Below are 19,117 nucleotides of genomic sequence, written 5' to 3' on the forward strand. Positions count from 1 at the left end.
CGGGTTGCCGAGGAGCACAACTCGAACACACTCAAAGCATATTTAGCCCGAGGTATGACAGTATTAACAAAAGATGTGAGCTAGCCTGGATGCATTCAGATTTCAATGTAAGCCACTGCTTATTATGACAGAAACAAGCTGCATGCCAAGAAGCTTGTCATATCGCAATGCACGTGTGCTAGTCCCAACTTATGTTATTTATCTCTATATGAAATCATTAATAATGCTAAGAATTAATAGGAAATCCAAGAGAACTGTATTCAAAATGTCATTAAAATGTTAAGAGTTTTTGAGTACAAATAAAGGCTAGACTAGCTTGTTTGCCTGCTACTGCAAGCAAGCACAAACTTAGCTGTAGTAAATTCCGAGCACCATCTTCTGGTGTAAAAGGAAGGAATCTACCCTATTTGTGAAGCCCTGAAAGACCCAAAAGCACACTATACTTTTTAGAGTTTCCCAGTCACAGCAGCCTATGTGTTGGCCATTCTCCTTCTATTCTGCTAAGCTGTCACAACAAGATATTGTTTTATTAATATATATCATACCTGTTTGAGGTTTCCACTGAGTGCTGCATAGATTGCTCTCTCGTATTTGTCAAACTGTTCCTAAAATTGTTCAAAAATATTTATTTGTGATCATTATATTTTGTTTATAGCTATTTAAGAAATGTACTAAACACTAATTAACTCAATCATGATACTCAGTATCTTCTGAAAGGTTCAGAGAACAGTTAGTAATATAGCATTAGTTAGTTAATCAAATACATAAGCCACCACCAGTATACTTAATTCAGCACCTAATACAGGAACCATTAACTTCAATAGGTCTACTCCGAGGAGGACTAGCATTGGCTACCACTCCGTCTCCAGTTCCTTATTTGTTAATAAATTAACAATTTCTATTAATATCAATTGATTAGCTATTGCATAAAATACTACTTACCTTCAGGTCTGTTTAAGCCAAGCTAATGATATGGTTAGAAATTTAGTGGCAATAGATTATATCCAGCAACAGTAAGACTTCCACCAATGATATAGAATAGGAAGCAATTTTCAGTTATTCATCCTTCAGCTGCCACAAAACTGCCCAGATCTGCTGCAGAGGGTTGCGGTAACATCCAGAACAGTTTTAGGGAGATGTGGGCAACTGCAGAGGGAATAGCTGAAAATTGCTTTCCTTTCTGTTCAGCTGAGAGACACTGTTGGATACAATCCAATATCTACTGAAAGTCAATGACAGAAAAAAAATCCTTAAACAGAATCTATTACAACTACATGCTTACCTTTTCTGCCAGTCTCCAGCAGCTTAGTTTCCAAATACATCTGTATGGATTCCCTTCTACAGGTTCCAGCTCTGTTCCTATGTGTAGAGAGTAATTTTATATGTGGTTAATTCAGCAACTTAGGAGAACTGTACTGTCCAGCAAAGGATCCACTTTCAGTTTTTCTGAAACTTTCCTCAAAGAGCAATCAAGATGCTGAAGGCTATCTAATCTGATAAGCAAAGCAGTCTCACTATCTTACTACAGCTACGTTCAAGTAAGAACAAAGGGTACATCTAAATGAGAATGCCGATAGAGAAGGAACGCTGGTAATGAATCGTGCATGGGCTCTATTAGACAATTTACTGCAGGGTCCTCAAGCCTTTCAACTGGTGACAAGAGCAAGCCAGCAGTTCAAGTTGGGAGTTAACTCGTTTCTTAGCAAGAGCACAATCTGCACAGACTTGGCAGTGTATCGACTAATAAGCACAGCAGCTCATCCCCGGTAGGTCTTCTTCCCATAGATCAGTTGCCAAGACAGAAAGTCCCCACCTCTCCAGAGTTTTTCCCAAGCAATTGGAGACTATATTTTGAAAAACAACAACGAACGAATTTCTATGCCCCACAAATAACCCAGAGATGCATTTTAAATAAAAGGACACATTCTACTCATGTAAAAACATGCTGATTCTCGGACCATCTGTGGGCCGGATTTAGGTGATTGGGCCGGATCTGGCCCCCGGGCCTTAGGTTGCCTACCCGTTATAGCTCCTCCAAACAATGATTTAGAAGTCTGAACGTAGCCTGTTCTTGGATATCAAGATCTACCTGCTGTTATGCATATTCAATCCAATCTGGACCCCTATTCCAAAGAAAATACCTAGACAGGGATTATAGCTAAGACTTTACAAGCTTATTCTATCCTCTTTTTGCTAGATGGACCCTAACCACTTCATCAAATTTTCACTAAATTTGATGGTGTGCATCTTCAGATAGTTCCAGAATAAATCTTTGAAAAGACAGGTAAAATGAACAAATGTGCACACAGGGCCATGCATCTTTTTTCCAGTTTTTGTGTGTCTCATTTAAGTACCTCCGTTCACATTAGGATCATGGTACAGCTTCCACCCTTCAAGCGTTGCAGCTCTCCAAGCCTGTCCACATCTTTTGCACAATCGTTGGGCCTATAAAGTAAGCAAAGGGAGTGGGCGAGTTTTGAGAGAAACACATTTACCGTATTTTTCCATGTATAAGGAAACCCCTATTTTGTTTTAACCGAAAATTAAGTTGTTTAGCTTTTTTGGGGGGTGGGGGAGGTTAGTTCCACCAATCGCACACCTGCCTGCCCAACCACTTGCCACAGCCACTGCCGATCGTACACCTTGTCACAGCCACCAATTGCCTGCCTGCCTCGCCACAGCCGCCAACCCAATCGTCGCTGCCAATCTCCTGCTTGCTGCTGCCATTAATTGCACATCCCCACTCTGCATTCGCTATCCGTGTATAAGACTACACCCAATTTGTGCCTTTTTTTTAGCAGACAACATTGTCTTATACTTGGAAAAAATATGGTGCATTCCACTCATGTTAAAACCACATGACATGCAAGGACCTGATTATTGTGATGGTAGTGACAATGATACTACTACTACTACTACTACTACTACTACTACTAATAATAATAATAATAATGCCATAGTGCATCTCCAGTCCCTTGAATGAATGTTCCTGTTCAGGGTTCCAGCCACTCTAGATCAGGAGCCCTGAAGTGCTCTTTAGGGCTTAGAAGGATAGTTCAAACAAACCAGGATCAAACCTTTGCTTCAGATCTTGTTTTGCTAACCTACACTTAGAATAAACTACAGTTTCCTAAATTAAGATGTAATAGGAAACTCAGATCAACTTGAAGTTAAAACCAGAAACTTTCAGTCTCCTTCCTTCATGTATGAAGGGTGATATGGGGAACTCAAGTTCTATGGCTTTTCTTATAAAAGAGTGTGCACACACACGCACATATATGTGGGTGTGTTTGTAGAACTTTGTGAAGTCAATTTCAGCATTCAAGCAAACAAGCATGTGAAGATAGATAATTAAGTCTTTTTTGCAACTTTTGTTTGTGATTCTATTCTCAAACTTAATAACATAATCCATACTTATTTTCTCATTTATGTAGTTTATGGTACCTAATAAATAGCATTTTATGGACCAAAGATCTATGTACAAATATGCCCATTCTGCAGAGGTTCCGCTAGATCAGGGGTCTGCAACCCGCGGCTCCGGAGCCGCATGTGGCTCTTTTACATCTTTGCTGCGGCTCCGGGGCGGATACTAGCAAGGGGAGGAGGCACATTGTGCGCCCTGACACTCCTCACTGTGGCGGGCACTGTACTGGCTGTGACGTCGCATGGGGGCGGTGCGTGCGTTAGTCACGCACCGTCCCGACGTCACCTTCCCGCCCGCTGTCAGATCGTGGCTCCGGAGATATATTTGTTTTAAATGTCGCAATGGTTTTGCGGCTCCCAGTTGTTGTTTTTTCTTCGGAAACGGGTCCAAGTGGCTCTTTTTGTCTTAAAGGTTGCAGACCCCTGCGCTAGATGCATGCAAGCATTTATAAACTGTATGTGTGCGTGTGTATGCATGTGTACCCAATGACTTACACACACCTGTTCCCCACCCCTTTAGGTAAATGGAAATACATTTCTTTTACCTCATCCGTCATTCCAGCTCTAATGAGAGTGAAAAGGAACTTAAGTAACCGTGCATCATCTTCCCGATCCAAATCATCAAGTGGCATTTTCTGCCTTATCGGAGCATCTGGGTCCTAAATAGAAAAACTGCACTGATTCTTTTGAATTGCAAAAGCACATTTCTCCCTGCATATTGCTTTTAAGCTAAGTCATTGAAAAGGACAGGAGGTTCCTGTTGGAGGCTGTTCTGTTTCCCATTTCCAGAGGGACAACAGTGTTAGTCTCTGCCAGCAAAAACAACAAAGACCGCTACATTTACTATGGCGTAAGCTTTCGTGAGCTAGTACATTTCATCAGATGCATAGATTTGTATTAAAACATTATAGGCTACCTTGACTTGTTACATTTCTGGGTTATCAGCCAGAGTATATCTACTCTTGTTTTGGTTCTATTAATTAATTGCCTAACTCTGCATAAAATAGTTGCTCAGTGAAATCTCATACGAGGAGACATAGGGTGGACCATAGTTTGATAAAGTAGGGCAGAGTATCTCCAGTTTAAAAATATCTACCCTGAATACTGATGAATTTTCATCAACAGAGAAAACTGCTAATTGTTCAATTAAGGTAGGGGAGAGGAACCTCTGGCATGTGGGCCAATCCTGGCCCACTAGGGGGTCTACTTTGGCCCACAAGACCATTTCCTCCAAACCAAGCCCAACCGCACATCTGCTGTCATTACTGATGGGCAGGAGGACAGGATTTAATCCTGCATTGCCTGCAAGATCCTCCATTGCACAGCTAAGAGAGCAGGATTTAATCCATGCTTATCAGTGGAATGGAGATTCCTGTGCAAAACCACCATTTGAAGCAGCTCTCACTCGCAAGCTACTTCAAATAGGTTTTTGGAAAGGCCTGAAGATAGCCAAAGACTCAAACAGAAGTGCAGGGGCTCTCTCAATGTCTTTTACAAGACTCTCTGCTTCTCCTTGATCTTGGAAGCTTAAAAGGGAGTTGTGGGGAGACTTGGAATCTCATCCTGCTCCCCTTTTAAATCTGAGATCAGGGACTGGGGCAGGGGGAACTTGCAAAGCAAATATGGCCAACAAGGCAGACCCTGATAATAATCAAGGATCTAAAAAGATTCCCCATCCCTGATTTAAGGTCTGGAATTAGTAAACTGCACTTACTAATTCAGTCACTAGTGGCCTTGAGCTCCCAGAGAAAGTGTTTAATTGTCGCTGCTTCAAGATGTGCAGAGTATTCTCCCTGAAAACACAAGGCATATCATTACTTCAACAGCAATACATACTAAAGTAAAATATTCTATTGTCAACACTATAATGCATTAAGGTTCTTTAACAAATTATATTTAATTAATTAGTCCTGATTTTTTTTAAAAAAACCCTTAACTGAACTTTTTAAATTACAGCTGGTGAAAGTTGATGCAGTATTTCAGCAGATCTGTCTTTAGCAATTCTGTGGTGTAAGAATAATGCACAGCAATAATGTAAAGCGTAATTTTTATAAACCTTTTATGAGTTTAATAGATTTGTTAATACCTACCATATTTAAAATAAATTAAAGCCCAATATAAATAACAATTTTACATAAAGTTTATTCAACATGCTTTTTAGGAATCATCACAACACTGATATAGCAAAAAAATAAATGCAGTATTTCCATGTCTCTCATATTTAAAGAACAGGGATTGTGTCATGTAATAATTGTAAAAAAAAAAACACCAAAAAAAAATCTTGAATCAATTGCTTGAGATGTTTATGTAGAATATGGTATAGAGAACCAATAGCATGCACATATCAAGAGTGATCAGTAGTTGGTCAATAACTTACCAATATACAGACTTTGCATAAAATTCAATATTATCAGAGAAGTCTCCAACTTCATCCTTGGCAATGCTCTCTAGCCAGTCTACCACCAACTGAAAATTAAACTAAACTTAACAATAATGTAAAACAAGACCTTCCCCCAATTTCCACTTTGATTATGGGGTGGACAAAGATGCGTCAGACCAACACTGTGCAGGGTCCTCTAAATTCTATGGCATTTACTCTCAAAGATGTAGTCATAGGATTGCAACCTCTATCAAATGCTGCCCTTTCAAGCCTTATGAAGAGCAATAAAAAGTTTCCTTGCAACACATATGGGAAGTATCCCACTGGTGTTAAGGAGACTTGTTCCTAAGTGCAGTGGAATCTTGGTTCTTGAACACCTTGGTACTCGAACATTTTGGCTCCCAAATGCCAAAAACCTGGAATTAAGTGTTCCGTTTTCGAATGTTTTTCGGAAGCTGAATGTCCAATGTGGCTGTCGGCTATTGTTTCCAGGGTGTCTGCGCCAATTGGAAGCTGTGCTTTGGTTTTCAAACATTTCGGAAGTCGAACAGATTTCTGAAACTGATTATGTTCTAGAACCAAGGTAGCACTGTAAATGTATCTTAAATATAGATATTTTAAAAACAAAACAATCAGTTCTGACCTCTTGCAAGAGGGATGTGTTCTCCCTTGATGGCTTGTTGAACAAGGAGGGAGGGAGAGAAAAGTGGGCGGGCCCTTTTCTGATGCCCTAACCACCACTGGCATGTGCCCCCCCCGACAGATTACTCCCAAGGGTAATCCCTACTTTGTGTCATACCTGGCTTTGTCGAACCAATGAATCTCTCTGGAACAGACTGTTTATAACAGTCTTTTCACTAGCATTTATAGCCTAGGGAAGAACAAAACCTATCTTCAAATGACTGAAGCATGATTCATGATCAAAAATTATTTTCTATTTGAAACACTTTGAACACTTTAACCATATCTGACAATTATATGCTTAACTGATCGCTAAACAGTGCAGGTGCTTAATAGGATCCCCCCACTCCAAGACCAAATATTGTTAAAGCTGATCCACATCAACTATGCTTTATGAAACTAAGAATACAATATGCTTTATTAGTTCTGTAGTTTTTATCTCTATTACATATTTTTAACAATGCGATACTAGGGTAAAAAGCAATGTGGGTAAGTTGTTCCTTAGTAGAAAAAGACTGTGACAAAACTTACTGCAAGGTCAAACATGGTTTCTTCTTCTAGAGCAGACTGTATCCTATCCCTGGATTTAAAGCAAAGAGAGAAAAAACAATACTGAGGATTAGCATCGCGTTATTTCTTAGCTACATATATCTCGTTGAAATCCGCAAGTACCCATAGGGCACAATTCATACACAATGTCCAGGAGGGTCTGAGGACCCTATATCCCCTTCACCCCACTGGCACAGATACAGTGATAAGGAAATTGCAAGGTCTGTGTACGCCTGCCATATCCCCATCCTGGTCTCCCTCCTTGTACCTTACAACTTGTATGTGCTCAAAGTTCTACTGAGGATTTTAAAGAGTTCCTATTGAGGATGCTGTTATAGTTCAGTTAGATTTTTTTTTTTAATATTGGACAATAGCCAAGGTTAGCCATACTCAGAGTAGGGACACTGAAATCAATGGACTTTAACTCCACTGATTTCAATGACTCTACTCCCAGTATGACTATATCACCCACTGTATTTGGATATATTCCAAAGTAAGTGACATTGTGTCATTCATTCAACTGCCACATCCTATATTGATTTGCTAATGTCTGCCAAGCACACTTTAACTAACCTAATCACTGAAGGCTCAGGTGGCTGACTTTTTTCAGTTCCAGCTGGTTCACCAGCTAGAACCCCTCGATCAGCACACCGGCTGTGGAAGTCTAAGGATACTCATGCAAAATCTTGCAGGAACTCGGATGGCCCTGTGAGATATTGCGAGAGCATCTCAAACCTGGCATGCTGAGCGGGCCTCTTTCCCTCAAGCAAGGCTAAGAGCAGACTTGGCACAAAAAGAGATTTTAAGCTCTGTCTAGCTTGGATTTAACTTCTGCAATTTTAGCCAGTCAGCCTTCAACCACATATGGCTGAAATCACACAAGTTAAATGTACATTTGGTGTGATTGCACTGCAAAGTAAATTTAAGCATTAAGGGGAAAAAACACAAGCAGGCTTTCAGAAGAATTACCTGTAAATTGAGGATAATAGTCTCCAAGTTACCATCTCTTGCTTGAGAAGCCACAACACACTGGCAGTTTTTGAAAATTTCTGCTGCCCAGGAGTAGCTCGGTACACTATTTTTTGAAGAATGTTTACCTGGTATTTAAAAAAAAAACCAGCAGTTGGGTTATACCATCTTTTCTTCTCTCCTACAATATTTTATTCTTTGTACAGTGGAATTTGTGTAGTGCTTTACAACAGAGGTTCGGAACTGGATCCAATCAATGGGTGACTTACATCTCTAAAAAGTTCAAAGGGGATTGCCACCTCCTTTGAAGGTGTGCCCCCAGCACTGAGCTGGTCAGCTGATTGGCACTGACAGGAAGCCCTGCTTGCAAAGGAACAACCAGGGGCTCACTTGAGGCTCCCTTTTGTTCCATTGTAGGTATGTCCATACCTGCCCCACACTATCGGGTATGGGGTAGGTGACCCTGCTTTATACAGCATAAGTAAAAACAAAGTAATTTCCTGCTGACAGTAAGAAGAATACAAGTAGAGAGGAAGAATGGAAGATGCACTGGTAATGGGATTAATGCAATCAAAGGCAGTTAAACAAATGTTGTAGTTAGGGACTAATACAATGTGCTTATTGCTAAAGATGTTCAAATCTTCATCTTCAGCTACAAATCCCAAACTATTACATGAAACTGGTAAATTTGTAGCTTTATACAAAATGCGTCTGTACAGAAGCTATTTTTGAGAGCTCTCTGTACAAACTACAGGCACTCTCAACAGTAACACTCTTTTCATATATACGGCAGTGACATTGCCTGTACTACTCTATGCTTATTCACTGAGGGAAAATGATTTTGGTTCAGCAAGTAACGAATACATAAAGGGACATAACAATATACCTGGTTATTGCAAGTATCTTCGTACTCATCTACAAGTTCAAAAATGGTAGTAGAAGTGTGTTTTAAAAGGGAATGTAGAAAATCAGAGTACATACTCCTCGTTGCTAGAAGAAGAAACGTGTTAATTAGAATAACCTACTTTAGAACAAGTCTAGATTGTAACAAGTTCACCTTTATTATATTTTTACACTCATAGTGCCTATGTTTTGTACATATATTAAAATTTATAAAAGAAGATTTTTAAAATAGCTGTACAATAAGCACAATGTTTCAAAGCACATTTGATAACACATTCTCCTTTGCAGATGTTCTTTAGAACAATAAAATGGAAGTACTGATGGGGTGAAACTGACATAATCGAATCATTCCTTAAAGCAGTGGTGGGGAACCTCAGTTCCCATCATCCCTGACTATTGACTATGCTGGTTGAGGCTGATGGGAGCTGGGAGTATAGCAGCACCTGGAGAGTCACAGGTTCTCCGTCTCTGACTTAAAGGAGGGAAAGTCAAACATTTAGACACAGGAAAAGAAATGTAGCTAAATAAATTCTCAGCACTACAATTCTGAAATCATGCGCCAAAAACAAACCCAGAACAATTGTACAAAAACAACATCAGGCCTGTGGAAATGTACAATGTGGTTTAACTAACTTCCTAAGATGTACCTATTTTATATATGACAGGGTAATAGTTATTATGACTGTCCCCGGCCATGTTACGGTTCTTCCAAGATTATGATCTACTTAGAATCATGGAATTGTAGAGTTGGAAGGGACCCCTAAGATTATCTAGGCCAACACATTGCAATGCAGAAATCTTTTGTCCAACATGAGGCTTGAACCCATGACCCTGAGATTAAGAGTCTCATGTTCTACCAGCTGAGCTATCCCTTGGATGGGATGAAGAAAAACTAGACCAGCTACTTATCCTACAACAGGATACCTTATGCATTTAACAACAGGCATTGATGCCGTAACAGATAGCAAAGGCAAAAAGTGAGCTCTCACCTGCTTCCCCAGGATCATCCTCCTTCAACAGGACAGCACTCTTAGTGATATCTTCTGTACCACTGTACTCTAAATTTGTGAACATGATTGAATGTTGAGGGGAGAGTGAAGTTGTCCAGTCACTGTCATCTAACTAAAACACACAATATGATACACAGAATAAAAACCCTATTAATATCACTGCATTGTGTATCAATGGTCTGACATTGTGATTGCTTATGTACATTTTTCTTCAGAAAGTAGTTCTAGCAAAATTGATGGCCTATTGCAACACAGGGGGTTGAAGTTGATTAATATGGATTTCCCTTCAATTTCAGATTTCAGTGTCAGCCATCTACTACTTATGGTGGAGTCCAATCCCCCTTTGCATTGAACTACGTGTGCTGACAGGGTAGAAGCAACACTCAGCTCAGCCCCATCAGCCTCTACCAGCCTTTGCCTGCAGTGATGCCAGCATCACTCTGCCACTGAAGAGCTCCTTGTTCCGCCTGCCAAGTGTGTGACTGGGTGAAATTGCTACCAGCCAAGTTCCTTGCCAGTGGAGAGCTCCAGGACAGCTCTGTTAAGCCCTGCCAGCCAACACCAAGAGTTTCGACTGCAGACAGTCAACAGCAAAAGAGACAATAATCACCATTGCAGATATTGCAGTTTTCATGAAAATGTACTCTGGTTGAAATAGGGATGGGATGATTGAATGTAGGTGGTGATGATTGTTTTTTCCTTAAAAGAAAGGAGTCACCTGTAATCTCGTGTCTTGCTCCAACAATGGAGTTTTACAAAACTGCACCCTACTGGTACATGACTCTCCTTTGCATTCCTAGATTTCCTAATGATGTAAGCGGAGGGAGAAAAGTTCCTTCTAGCCATTCAGTCTTCTACCCATCTAAACACTACATATTATCCTTAAAAAGTGTGCTGTCAAGGCAAGTTTTTATGACATACAAATTGACAGCAAATTATCAAGAAAGATGGTGAGAACCCAGCTTCAGTAGCAGCAGATCATTATCCCCACCTTCCATTTACATGAGGGCTGAAAACTTCTTACCTTAAAAGACTGACTAGATTTTGCAGCGTTCAATATGACAGCAGGGGAGACAGTGATAGACTAGCCCAAGAGCAGTAGCCAGTGCTACAAGCCTCTGATATCATAATCACATAATAGGGAGCAGTAGCCTCAGTAACAGTAGCTAAAGCAACAATCCAGTGATGTCACAATGATACAACAGGGAACATTTTCTGTCTTTTTAGTTTCTGGACACATTGAAGTATATCTAAGAACTTAAAATAACCAATCTTAGCTGCTCTTCTCATCACTCCTTCTAATAGCAAACTCAGATGAGTGAATGCTGATGGTCAGAGCTGAAACAGGGGCACTGAGAAATAAAAGGGAGGTAACAGCATGTTTAGACTGAGTCCCAAGATTTGATAAAGTACAACTTAAAAAAACAAACTAAGGTGGTCAGTCCAGTGAAGAGTGAGCATGTTCAGTAGTCACAGAATATAGTGTGTCAATTGGGAAAGAAAAATGGAAGTTGTGGGATGAAAATTCCGTTCCCAGGAATGGCTGAAACCCTTAACAAGTACACATTTGTTAGGAGAGTATAACCATTTCTCTCCTAAGCATACTATATTATTTTTGATTCTCTAGATTAGAACTCTAGTTACATTTTCACAGGTACCTCACTTTAGAAAGGACAAAAAAGAAAAATATTAACCTGCAATTTTATTTACACTACTTGGGAGAACACCTCACTCAGTACAGTGGGACTTACTTCTGAAGAAACATGCACAAGATTTCATAGACTCAGAACTGCAGAATTGGAATTTGGCTGTTAAATGTTGCAAAAGTACCCAATGATGGGTGACTCTCAATGCTGCTCATTTGTACTTTGCATGTTCTTACCATAGACACATTTCCAAGGTGCCCAGGAGTATGCACAAGATAAGGAGATTTTCCTCCTGTGCCCATGATGGTAGACATATTCAGTTGATTCATGGAACTCCGACTCTGTGGAGTAACTGGAGAAAAATTGTTTTAAAATTATTTTTTTTAAACAGGAACAGGAGCAAGACATGGCGAGGGGTGGGGTTGCCCCTTGCTGAAAGTCAGCAGAGAGATGAAATAGTGAATAAAACTTCACCCTCTTACAGAAAATCAGTATCATGCTTAGTATTTAATGCTATTTTAATTAATTTTAACTATTTAGGCGTGAAAGGAATAGTGGATGTAAACACTTAGAAGTATAGTAAATTTAAGTACTAAAGCGTACATCAAATAAGGCAATAGGTATAAAAGATCTTACAGGAGCGTGAAATCCGCCCCAGTCCTGGAGTCCTGGGGACTGTCAGTCCTCTTGTTGTCATGCCACTTGAACTGTCATCCAGAGAAGCAAGGACTAAGAAAATAGAATCAAGCTAAGAAAATAAGCTTCAAAGTTCTGCCTCAGTTTACAGGTGTCCCTGGCCATCTTAAAGTATAAGTTCTTGTAAACAGTCTATGTCATTATTCCTTCAAATTCCATCTTTCCCAGGAAGCCTATTGCTTAAGTGCAGTTTTTCTACAAACGCTAATTGAATCAGGTGGAGGATATGCTGACAATTAACAGGATCAGAACAAGCATATGTGGGTAAATGTTACCTTTCCCACTCCTGCTGCAGTTCTGAGAAATATCTCATTTTCTGAAGCTGATACTCACTTTGGGTGTGAATTTTAATAGCTTCAAATCTTAAAGTGTTTTTCGCCTGGTCTTAGTACATATTTGTCACAAAAAGTAACAAATCATGAAGCAAAATAATGGTCAAAATCATATTAAATTACTATGTGTAACAGAAAATAAATTATAAGTTACTCTGCACTGTCCTCAATTAACTTTTCTTAATTAACGGTGGCACTGTGGGTTAAACCACCGAGCCTAGGACTTGCTGAACAGAAGGTCGGTGGTTCGAAGTTCGAATCCCCGCGACGGGGTGAGCTCCCGTTGCTTGGTCCCTGCTCCTGCCAACCTAGCAGTTCGAAAGCATGTCAAAGTGCGAGTAGATAAATAGGTACCGCTCTGGTGGGAAGGTAAACGGCGTTTCCGTGCGCTGCTCTGGTTTGTCAGAAGCAACTTAGTCATGCTGGCCACATGACCCAGAAGCTGTACGCCTGCTCCCTCGGCCAATAAAGCGAGATGAGCGCCACAACCCCAGAGTCGGTCATGACTGTACCTAATGGTCAGGGGTCCCTTTACCTTTATATAAAAAAGACATTATCATTTAAAGAGATAATGTCTAGCTCACAAACCATATGAGTATGCTTTTAAGTAAAACAAAGGAAAAGGATACTAGAAACTTTTTTTTTAGAACTCTGCTTCCGAACTGGACGAGTTGCTTCTTGTGGAGTAGGCATATTTTGAAAATCATCCCTGAAAAGAATACAAACATCTAATGTTATTGAAGCGCCCAACGTGAGTCTGACTAAACTGCGGGAGGCAGTGGAAGACAGGAGTGCCTGGTGTGCTCTGGTCCGTGGGGTCACGAAGAGTCGGACATGACTAATCGACTAAACAACAACGTTATTTTATTTTAATTACTTCTAAATAATAAAAGTTTAAAGTGAACCTAAAATTTCATATTATAATTTGAAACAAGAGACACTTCCAAAAATAAATGAACGAAATTGTTCTACAATACCTCATCTGCATGTGTGAAATCTGAAACTTTACATCTAATAAAGAAATATCCTCAACAGCAAAATTCTAGCAGTCAGCCAATTATAATAATCAGTCAGCTAATTATAATAACCAGATGCTGAAAAGAAAAGACTCTACTTGCACATTAGATAATTTCTGCCATCTTTGAACATTTAGGGGTGCATCAGTATTCACCAATCTCAGTATTCACCTAAGGTACTTTTCCTATACAGTTTACTAGCATTCTTTTCCCAATAGCTGCCAATCAAATGCCTCTGGAGGCTCACAAGCTGGGCATGAAGATGATGGTTTTCACTGTTATTTTCCACAGAATCATCTTGCATTCAGAGGCATACATCCACTAAACCTGGATTTTCTAATTACCTTTAATGGCTAAAATATGGTGACAGACAAATTCATGGATAAAGTCTTTTTTTAAAAAAAGCAATCTTTAGGTTGTGGGCTTCACTGCACCTTGCAGTAATTAATTAATTATGTGTTGTGTGAAGAATACAACATGGTTTTGTGACACTGATCAAAAAATATGTTTTTCCTTTTCTCTCTGCGAACATGGGAAATTGTGGGGAGGAAGAAAAGCAATTTGAAGCAAGGAAAAACTTTGCCTATCAAAGGAATGGCTAATTTTGGGATGGGAAAATAATTTTTGAGTTTTAGACCCCACCTCTCTAACTTCAACTAATTTTGTGGTGTCTCTTCTCCCTCTAGTCCAGCACCATAGCAATGGCCAGCCAAATGTCTCTGTGAAGCTTGCAACACAGAATGGTAGCAAGTCACCTCCAGCATCTTATACTCAGATGGCCAGGAGGCTCCATTTCACTTAGTCTGTGATAAGTGGTGGGAGTTTGCTTTGGTAAAGTGTGCTTAAGTGTCATGACAGAATGTGGTTATTTAGTTCCTTCAGCCTAAATGTATGGTACCAGGGTGGGTTACAAAAGACACAAGGTCATAACATAACACATACCATCATAACATAAACATAACACAAACTAAAAGCAACAGTCTAATCAGAGAGTAAAACTCAAATTGACGTTGAGTAAAACAAATAATTTGGCCAGACACCCTAATGATACCGACAAGACCGCCAGGCAAACCTGCCTTAAGGAAGGCAAGGAGCTACCACTGAAATGGCCTGGTCATCTACCTGCAGCACTTCAGAAAGTAGGACAGCCAGAGAAAGCTTCCAACATTTCAAGCACCTTGATGGAGGAGGAAGTAGTCCAAGAGATATTGGGGGGTGGGTCCTAAGCCACGGAGGTTTAGTGGGGTTTCTAATAACCTGACTTTGCGGGAGTCCCTCATCCTAAGCGCCCCACCTTAAAACCACCAAATGAGCATATGCGAACGGATGAAAAGTGGAACTGTGGGACTCACTGCCACAGGACGTGCTGGTTGACCATGAGTTTGGAGCGCTCTCAAGAGGGGATTAGGCAGCTTCATGGAGAACAAGGCTATCAGAAGGGGGACGGCTGTATTTATGTCAAAGGGCAGCTCAGGGAGGCTGCCCAATATTGCCCTCATGTTCCCTGTGGGAAACAGGAGGGCTGGCCTGGGCAGGCCGCTCCGTTTCCTGGCAACCTTCCGAGCGCCTATCAGCTGGCGCGCGAGGCTCAGCTAACGGCTCTCCTTCCCTCCCTCCCACACATCCAACGGCCAACGGACGCGCACGGGGACAAAGCCCACGCTCGCTGCAGGCTCCCCCCCCCCCCCGGTTTCGCGAAGCGCCCGCGCAAGCGCACCGGCCGCACCAGGCAGAGAGAACATCTCTCGCCTCGCCTCCCCTTCCCCCGCGTACTCTGTCAAAGGAGCCGACTTGTCCATCTCGGAGGCGCGCGGCAGGCGGGTTGCCGCTTCTTGAGGCTTCCCGCTCCCCGGAAGCTCGTGACCCGGAGCAGGAAGTGGAAGAGTCAAGGCAATGAAAGCGGAGGGGGCGGGATTTGTGGCAACGCCTGTTTGAGGCGAGAAGCCGCCTGAGGCTCATACGGGCCTACATGTTTCCAAGGCAGAGAAGCCAAAGGGCAACGGAAGCCTGGCCTGCGGGGGCCGTCGCTTGGAGCTCTTCGTACAGAGAGGCAAGGACTCTTCAAAATTTCTCACTCGCCATGCCGGCTTCAACGGCTTCCTGTAACGGTCGACACAGACAGGCTCCTGGGTAGGAAGGGCGCCGCCTGCCGTTTGGGAGGACCATTCTGATAGAAACCCATTTCCCGACGGCAGGCGCTGAGCGGATGCCCGTGTAAAGTTTGGGACTGCAGAACTCGGCAAAAACCTCGGAACTGGGCATTATAATTTCGGATATATTAAAAGGACGAGGATGCAGAACGGATCCTTTCATTACATTTTACCACAGAAGTGACGGGCTTTAAAGTGACTGGGCTCTCTCAAGCAGAAAAGGAAATGGGTGTCTTGAGGTTTTTATTGGTTTTATAATAGCATCCATAGCTCTTACGAGTCTAGAGCAGGGTTTCCCAAACTTGGGTGTCTAGCCGTTTTTGGACTACAACTCCCATCATCCCTTGCTAGCTGGACCAGTGGTCAGGGATGATGGGAATTGTAGTTCAAAAAAAACACTGGAGACCAAAGTTTGGGAAACATTGGTCTAGTTAGGAGGAAAGGGCTGCCAAGTATAGCTCAAGCTACTGCCCTCGAAAAGCCTGGAAAGCTACCTTTGTATGGGTACATAACTGAATATTTCACTGGTAGTTTCTCCTCACTATGTTGAAGGGCCTAGAAGAAATTGTATTCTCCTTTCTGTGTAGCTACTAAAAGCATGGAAGGAGTCCTCTCTTCCAGTACATTTGGTTTAGACCTGCTAACCTTTGCTAAGCTCCCCCCTCTCTATTCTGAACAAAAACGCGGTGTCAAAGAAAAATCAATTTCCTTTATTAGCATTGAAATTAGGTTTACAGGTAAAGCATCCCAAATATCCACCCATTACAATTAAATTGGCAAGAGATTAAACAGTTCTCTTACAGAGCAAGAACTGGGAAGACATGTCATAGGGAGAGTAGGGCAGGCTAGCTAATGGGTTTACACTAAAATGCATGTTAACAGTTGCTAGTGTAGCAGTAGGGCTGGTCATTCATACATGAAGCCATGGAACTGTTCTTTCAATACAAATCCAACACACACAACCCAGACAGAAAAGACAACCCGGCAAGTGGAAATGCTAGGAGATAGAGGTTGCTTCACATTGAAAGCTTCTGCCTTGACAAGGAGACACCACCAGAGACAGGGCTGCTTCTGCCAATGCGAGCTCCCCACCCCGCATCAGTACAAATGTCCTTTAAGAGATCCTGACAGTGATAATCCTAACACAGATGTTGAACTGCAGACCCACTGAGCGAGGATAAGTTAGAAACAAACTAGGCACAGAAGCCAGTAATAATACAAAAGGAAAAACTCTTCCCCACAAAGCATGAACTTACTAGCTTTGGAAGTCAGCTTTTACTCAAGAAGCAATTTTCTACAGAATGTGAACATTAGGCAGCTGAAGCAGCTTGCACAAATATTGCTACCTATCTGGCACTATGAGGAAGACCATGGTGACAGATAGGAAGTATTTGTACTGTGAAAGTTTAAGATTGCTCCTGAAGGAACATGAATTCCGAAATTCCTTGAGCTGTAATAAAACCTCTTATGCTGGCACTTTTGAGAACAAGTTTCTCCTATTGCATTCTTCTTGGAGATGTTTGCTTCAGATTTGCTGTGCCAAGGGAGACAGAAAGTACACTATCATGAAAGACAAGTAGCTAGTAATACCTTGCCAAAAACCTAATCCTGTGAACTAGAATAAGCAGATGAAATACAGAACTATACGGAGTTTGAAAAGTGATGTTACACAGTATGTATTAACCTGGAAATACTAGCCTTTTAAAAAAGTGAGCAATGAATTTGAGGGGAGGGTTACGATTAACTGCAATTATCAAAACACAGCCAGTTATTTAAAAGGACACAGGCAGTTTGGTGTTTATTTTTTAAAAAACCACCACCACCATGGTGAGTTATGAGTTTGGTTCCCACTAAAGACTCACATTTGAAAACCCAGGAGGAACTTTTTTGGGCCAGGAATACATACTGTATCTTAAGCTGCAGGAAGGCTGTATGAGTCTTTCCTGCAACTTTAAGGTACACGCACATACACGTTTAGGGTTGCTTAATGTTACAGCCTGTAGTGTTCTGCAAATGAATAGCTGTGAGGAAATAAAGGATGAGATATGAATAAAACAATCCTATCCAAAAGCTGTGACAAAAAGCATAGTATATACGATTGTTTGGCACTATATTTTATACTGTACAGAAAAGTCATGCACAATCTCTTAGGAAATGCTGTAGCTGCAGAACCAAGACTAATGTATTTTTGTGTAGTCATCCTTTCTCATATGAATGCAGTTAACCAGCTACGTTTCTCTGCTGGCTCCTTTTCTACCTAAAATCCAGTGATGGTGAGAAAAAAGCCCAGCTGCTTCAAAATTGGCAGAGCTCTGCAAAAGCCCTATTTGGAGCATGGGAGGACTAGAACTGGCAAGAGATTTCTCCCACACAGGGCTATGTACAAGGCTGCTTTGTATAGTAGTCCTGCCTGTCCAGACTACCAATAAGTACAGCAGCACACACAAGTTATACTCACCCACGAACAGAGTGCCAGAACTTACCAGTGAAACAGACTTCTTTCCAACCAAAGGATGTTAATGAGCATTTTTCTGTATAGTTAAAATTCAGTTCTCAAAGGCAGACAAGGTTACAAGAAACTACCAACCAAGCGGTAACCCAGGCCATAGTATCAACTATTGCCTGTGCTATCTGCTTCACAGTTTATCAAAAAATGAAAGGCTTTATAAAAAACTGAACTTTTTGCCAAGTCACCTGCATGCAGCTGGTTTCTTTAGCTAGGATTAGAAAAAATCCCAATACTGTACTGTGATTCATCATTCTGAAATACAGTTCCTGCCCCAGTAACCAGGTTCTTGTGACTGGACTTCAGTAGCCAAGATAAAACGAATACCCAACTCATAGTTGGTCAACTTGCGCTGTCCATATTTTTGCGAACTACAGCAAGTATCTGGGGAACCTTGCCTGTACATTTCAGATACCTCATGCTTCCATGAGTTTGTGGCTCAATTAACCTGGTATTTTTTACTTGAGAACAAGCAGACTACATAGGATTCTTTATGCATAGTCAATAATAGTTTGAATTATCTAGAAACAAGCAGCTTGTAAGACTACTCCATTTGGGCATGTGATGTCTTTCAGGCCTCAAAGTATTTGTAAACTTAACATAGTTCTAGGTTTAGCATATACCAGTACCCTCTTGGGACAAAGAAGGTTGGTAAAAATAATCCCACTCTCTTTTTCCTTCTATCACATTTCTTAACGAAGATACTCAGCAACGGAGGCTGAACTAACTCTGGAATGTTTCCACTGAAACCAGTAAATTATGGCAACATTAGTGGTCAGAGCACATCCATGATTATTTAGGAGAATGTTGTAAGTAGTCTGACTTGTATAGCATGGACAAGCAATGATTCCTTGGG

The 19,117-nt window shown here is 41.2% G+C and overlaps 1 protein-coding gene and 1 long non-coding RNA gene across 5 annotated transcripts in view; one reads left to right on the forward strand and one right to left on the reverse strand.

The window, feature by feature from the left end:
- The window catches only part of LOC308596616, a 23,583-nt gene extending 12,944 nt beyond the window's left edge, over positions 1-10,639 (forward strand). The window contains exon 5 of the long non-coding RNA XR_014012564.1: positions 10,212-10,639. This is a non-coding gene — a long non-coding RNA (uncharacterized lncRNA). The remainder of the gene's footprint in view (positions 1-10,211) is intronic.
- NUP107 (nucleoporin 107) overlaps positions 1-19,046 on the reverse strand; it is a 27,653-nt gene extending 8,607 nt beyond the window's left edge. Inside the window, exons 1-15 of one of the 4 annotated variants that reach the window (XM_081211518.1) lie at positions 15,379-19,046; positions 13,219-13,298; positions 12,198-12,290; positions 11,798-11,913; positions 9,895-10,027; positions 8,889-8,992; positions 8,003-8,130; positions 7,016-7,064; positions 6,603-6,674; positions 5,801-5,889; positions 5,138-5,216; positions 3,969-4,082; positions 2,355-2,445; positions 1,283-1,359; positions 546-605 (exon numbers count right to left, since the gene is read on the reverse strand). In XM_081211518.1, coding sequence (XP_081067644.1) covers positions 546-605; positions 1,283-1,359; positions 2,355-2,445; positions 3,969-4,082; positions 5,138-5,216; positions 5,801-5,889; positions 6,603-6,674; positions 7,016-7,064; positions 8,003-8,130; positions 8,889-8,992; positions 9,895-10,027; positions 11,798-11,913; positions 12,198-12,290; positions 13,219-13,298; positions 15,379-15,404 — 1,311 coding nt within the window. In that variant the 5' untranslated portion in view covers positions 15,405-19,046. Of the gene's footprint in view, positions 1-545; positions 606-1,282; positions 1,360-2,354; positions 2,446-3,968; positions 4,083-5,137; positions 5,217-5,800; positions 5,890-6,602; positions 6,675-7,015; positions 7,065-8,002; positions 8,131-8,888; positions 8,993-9,894; positions 10,028-10,939; positions 11,047-11,797; positions 11,914-12,197; positions 12,291-13,218; positions 13,299-13,566; positions 13,593-14,957; positions 15,193-15,378 lie in introns of those variants that run through there. The other 3 variants (XM_081211519.1, XM_081211520.1, XM_081211521.1) reach the window with 3 other exon arrangements.
- Positions 19,047-19,117: the final 71 nt, after the last annotated feature.

This window comes from Podarcis bocagei (genome assembly GCF_964188305.1).
Source record: "Podarcis bocagei genome assembly, chromosome: 10".
Classification (NCBI taxonomy): domain Eukaryota; kingdom Metazoa; phylum Chordata; class Lepidosauria; order Squamata; family Lacertidae; genus Podarcis; species Podarcis bocagei.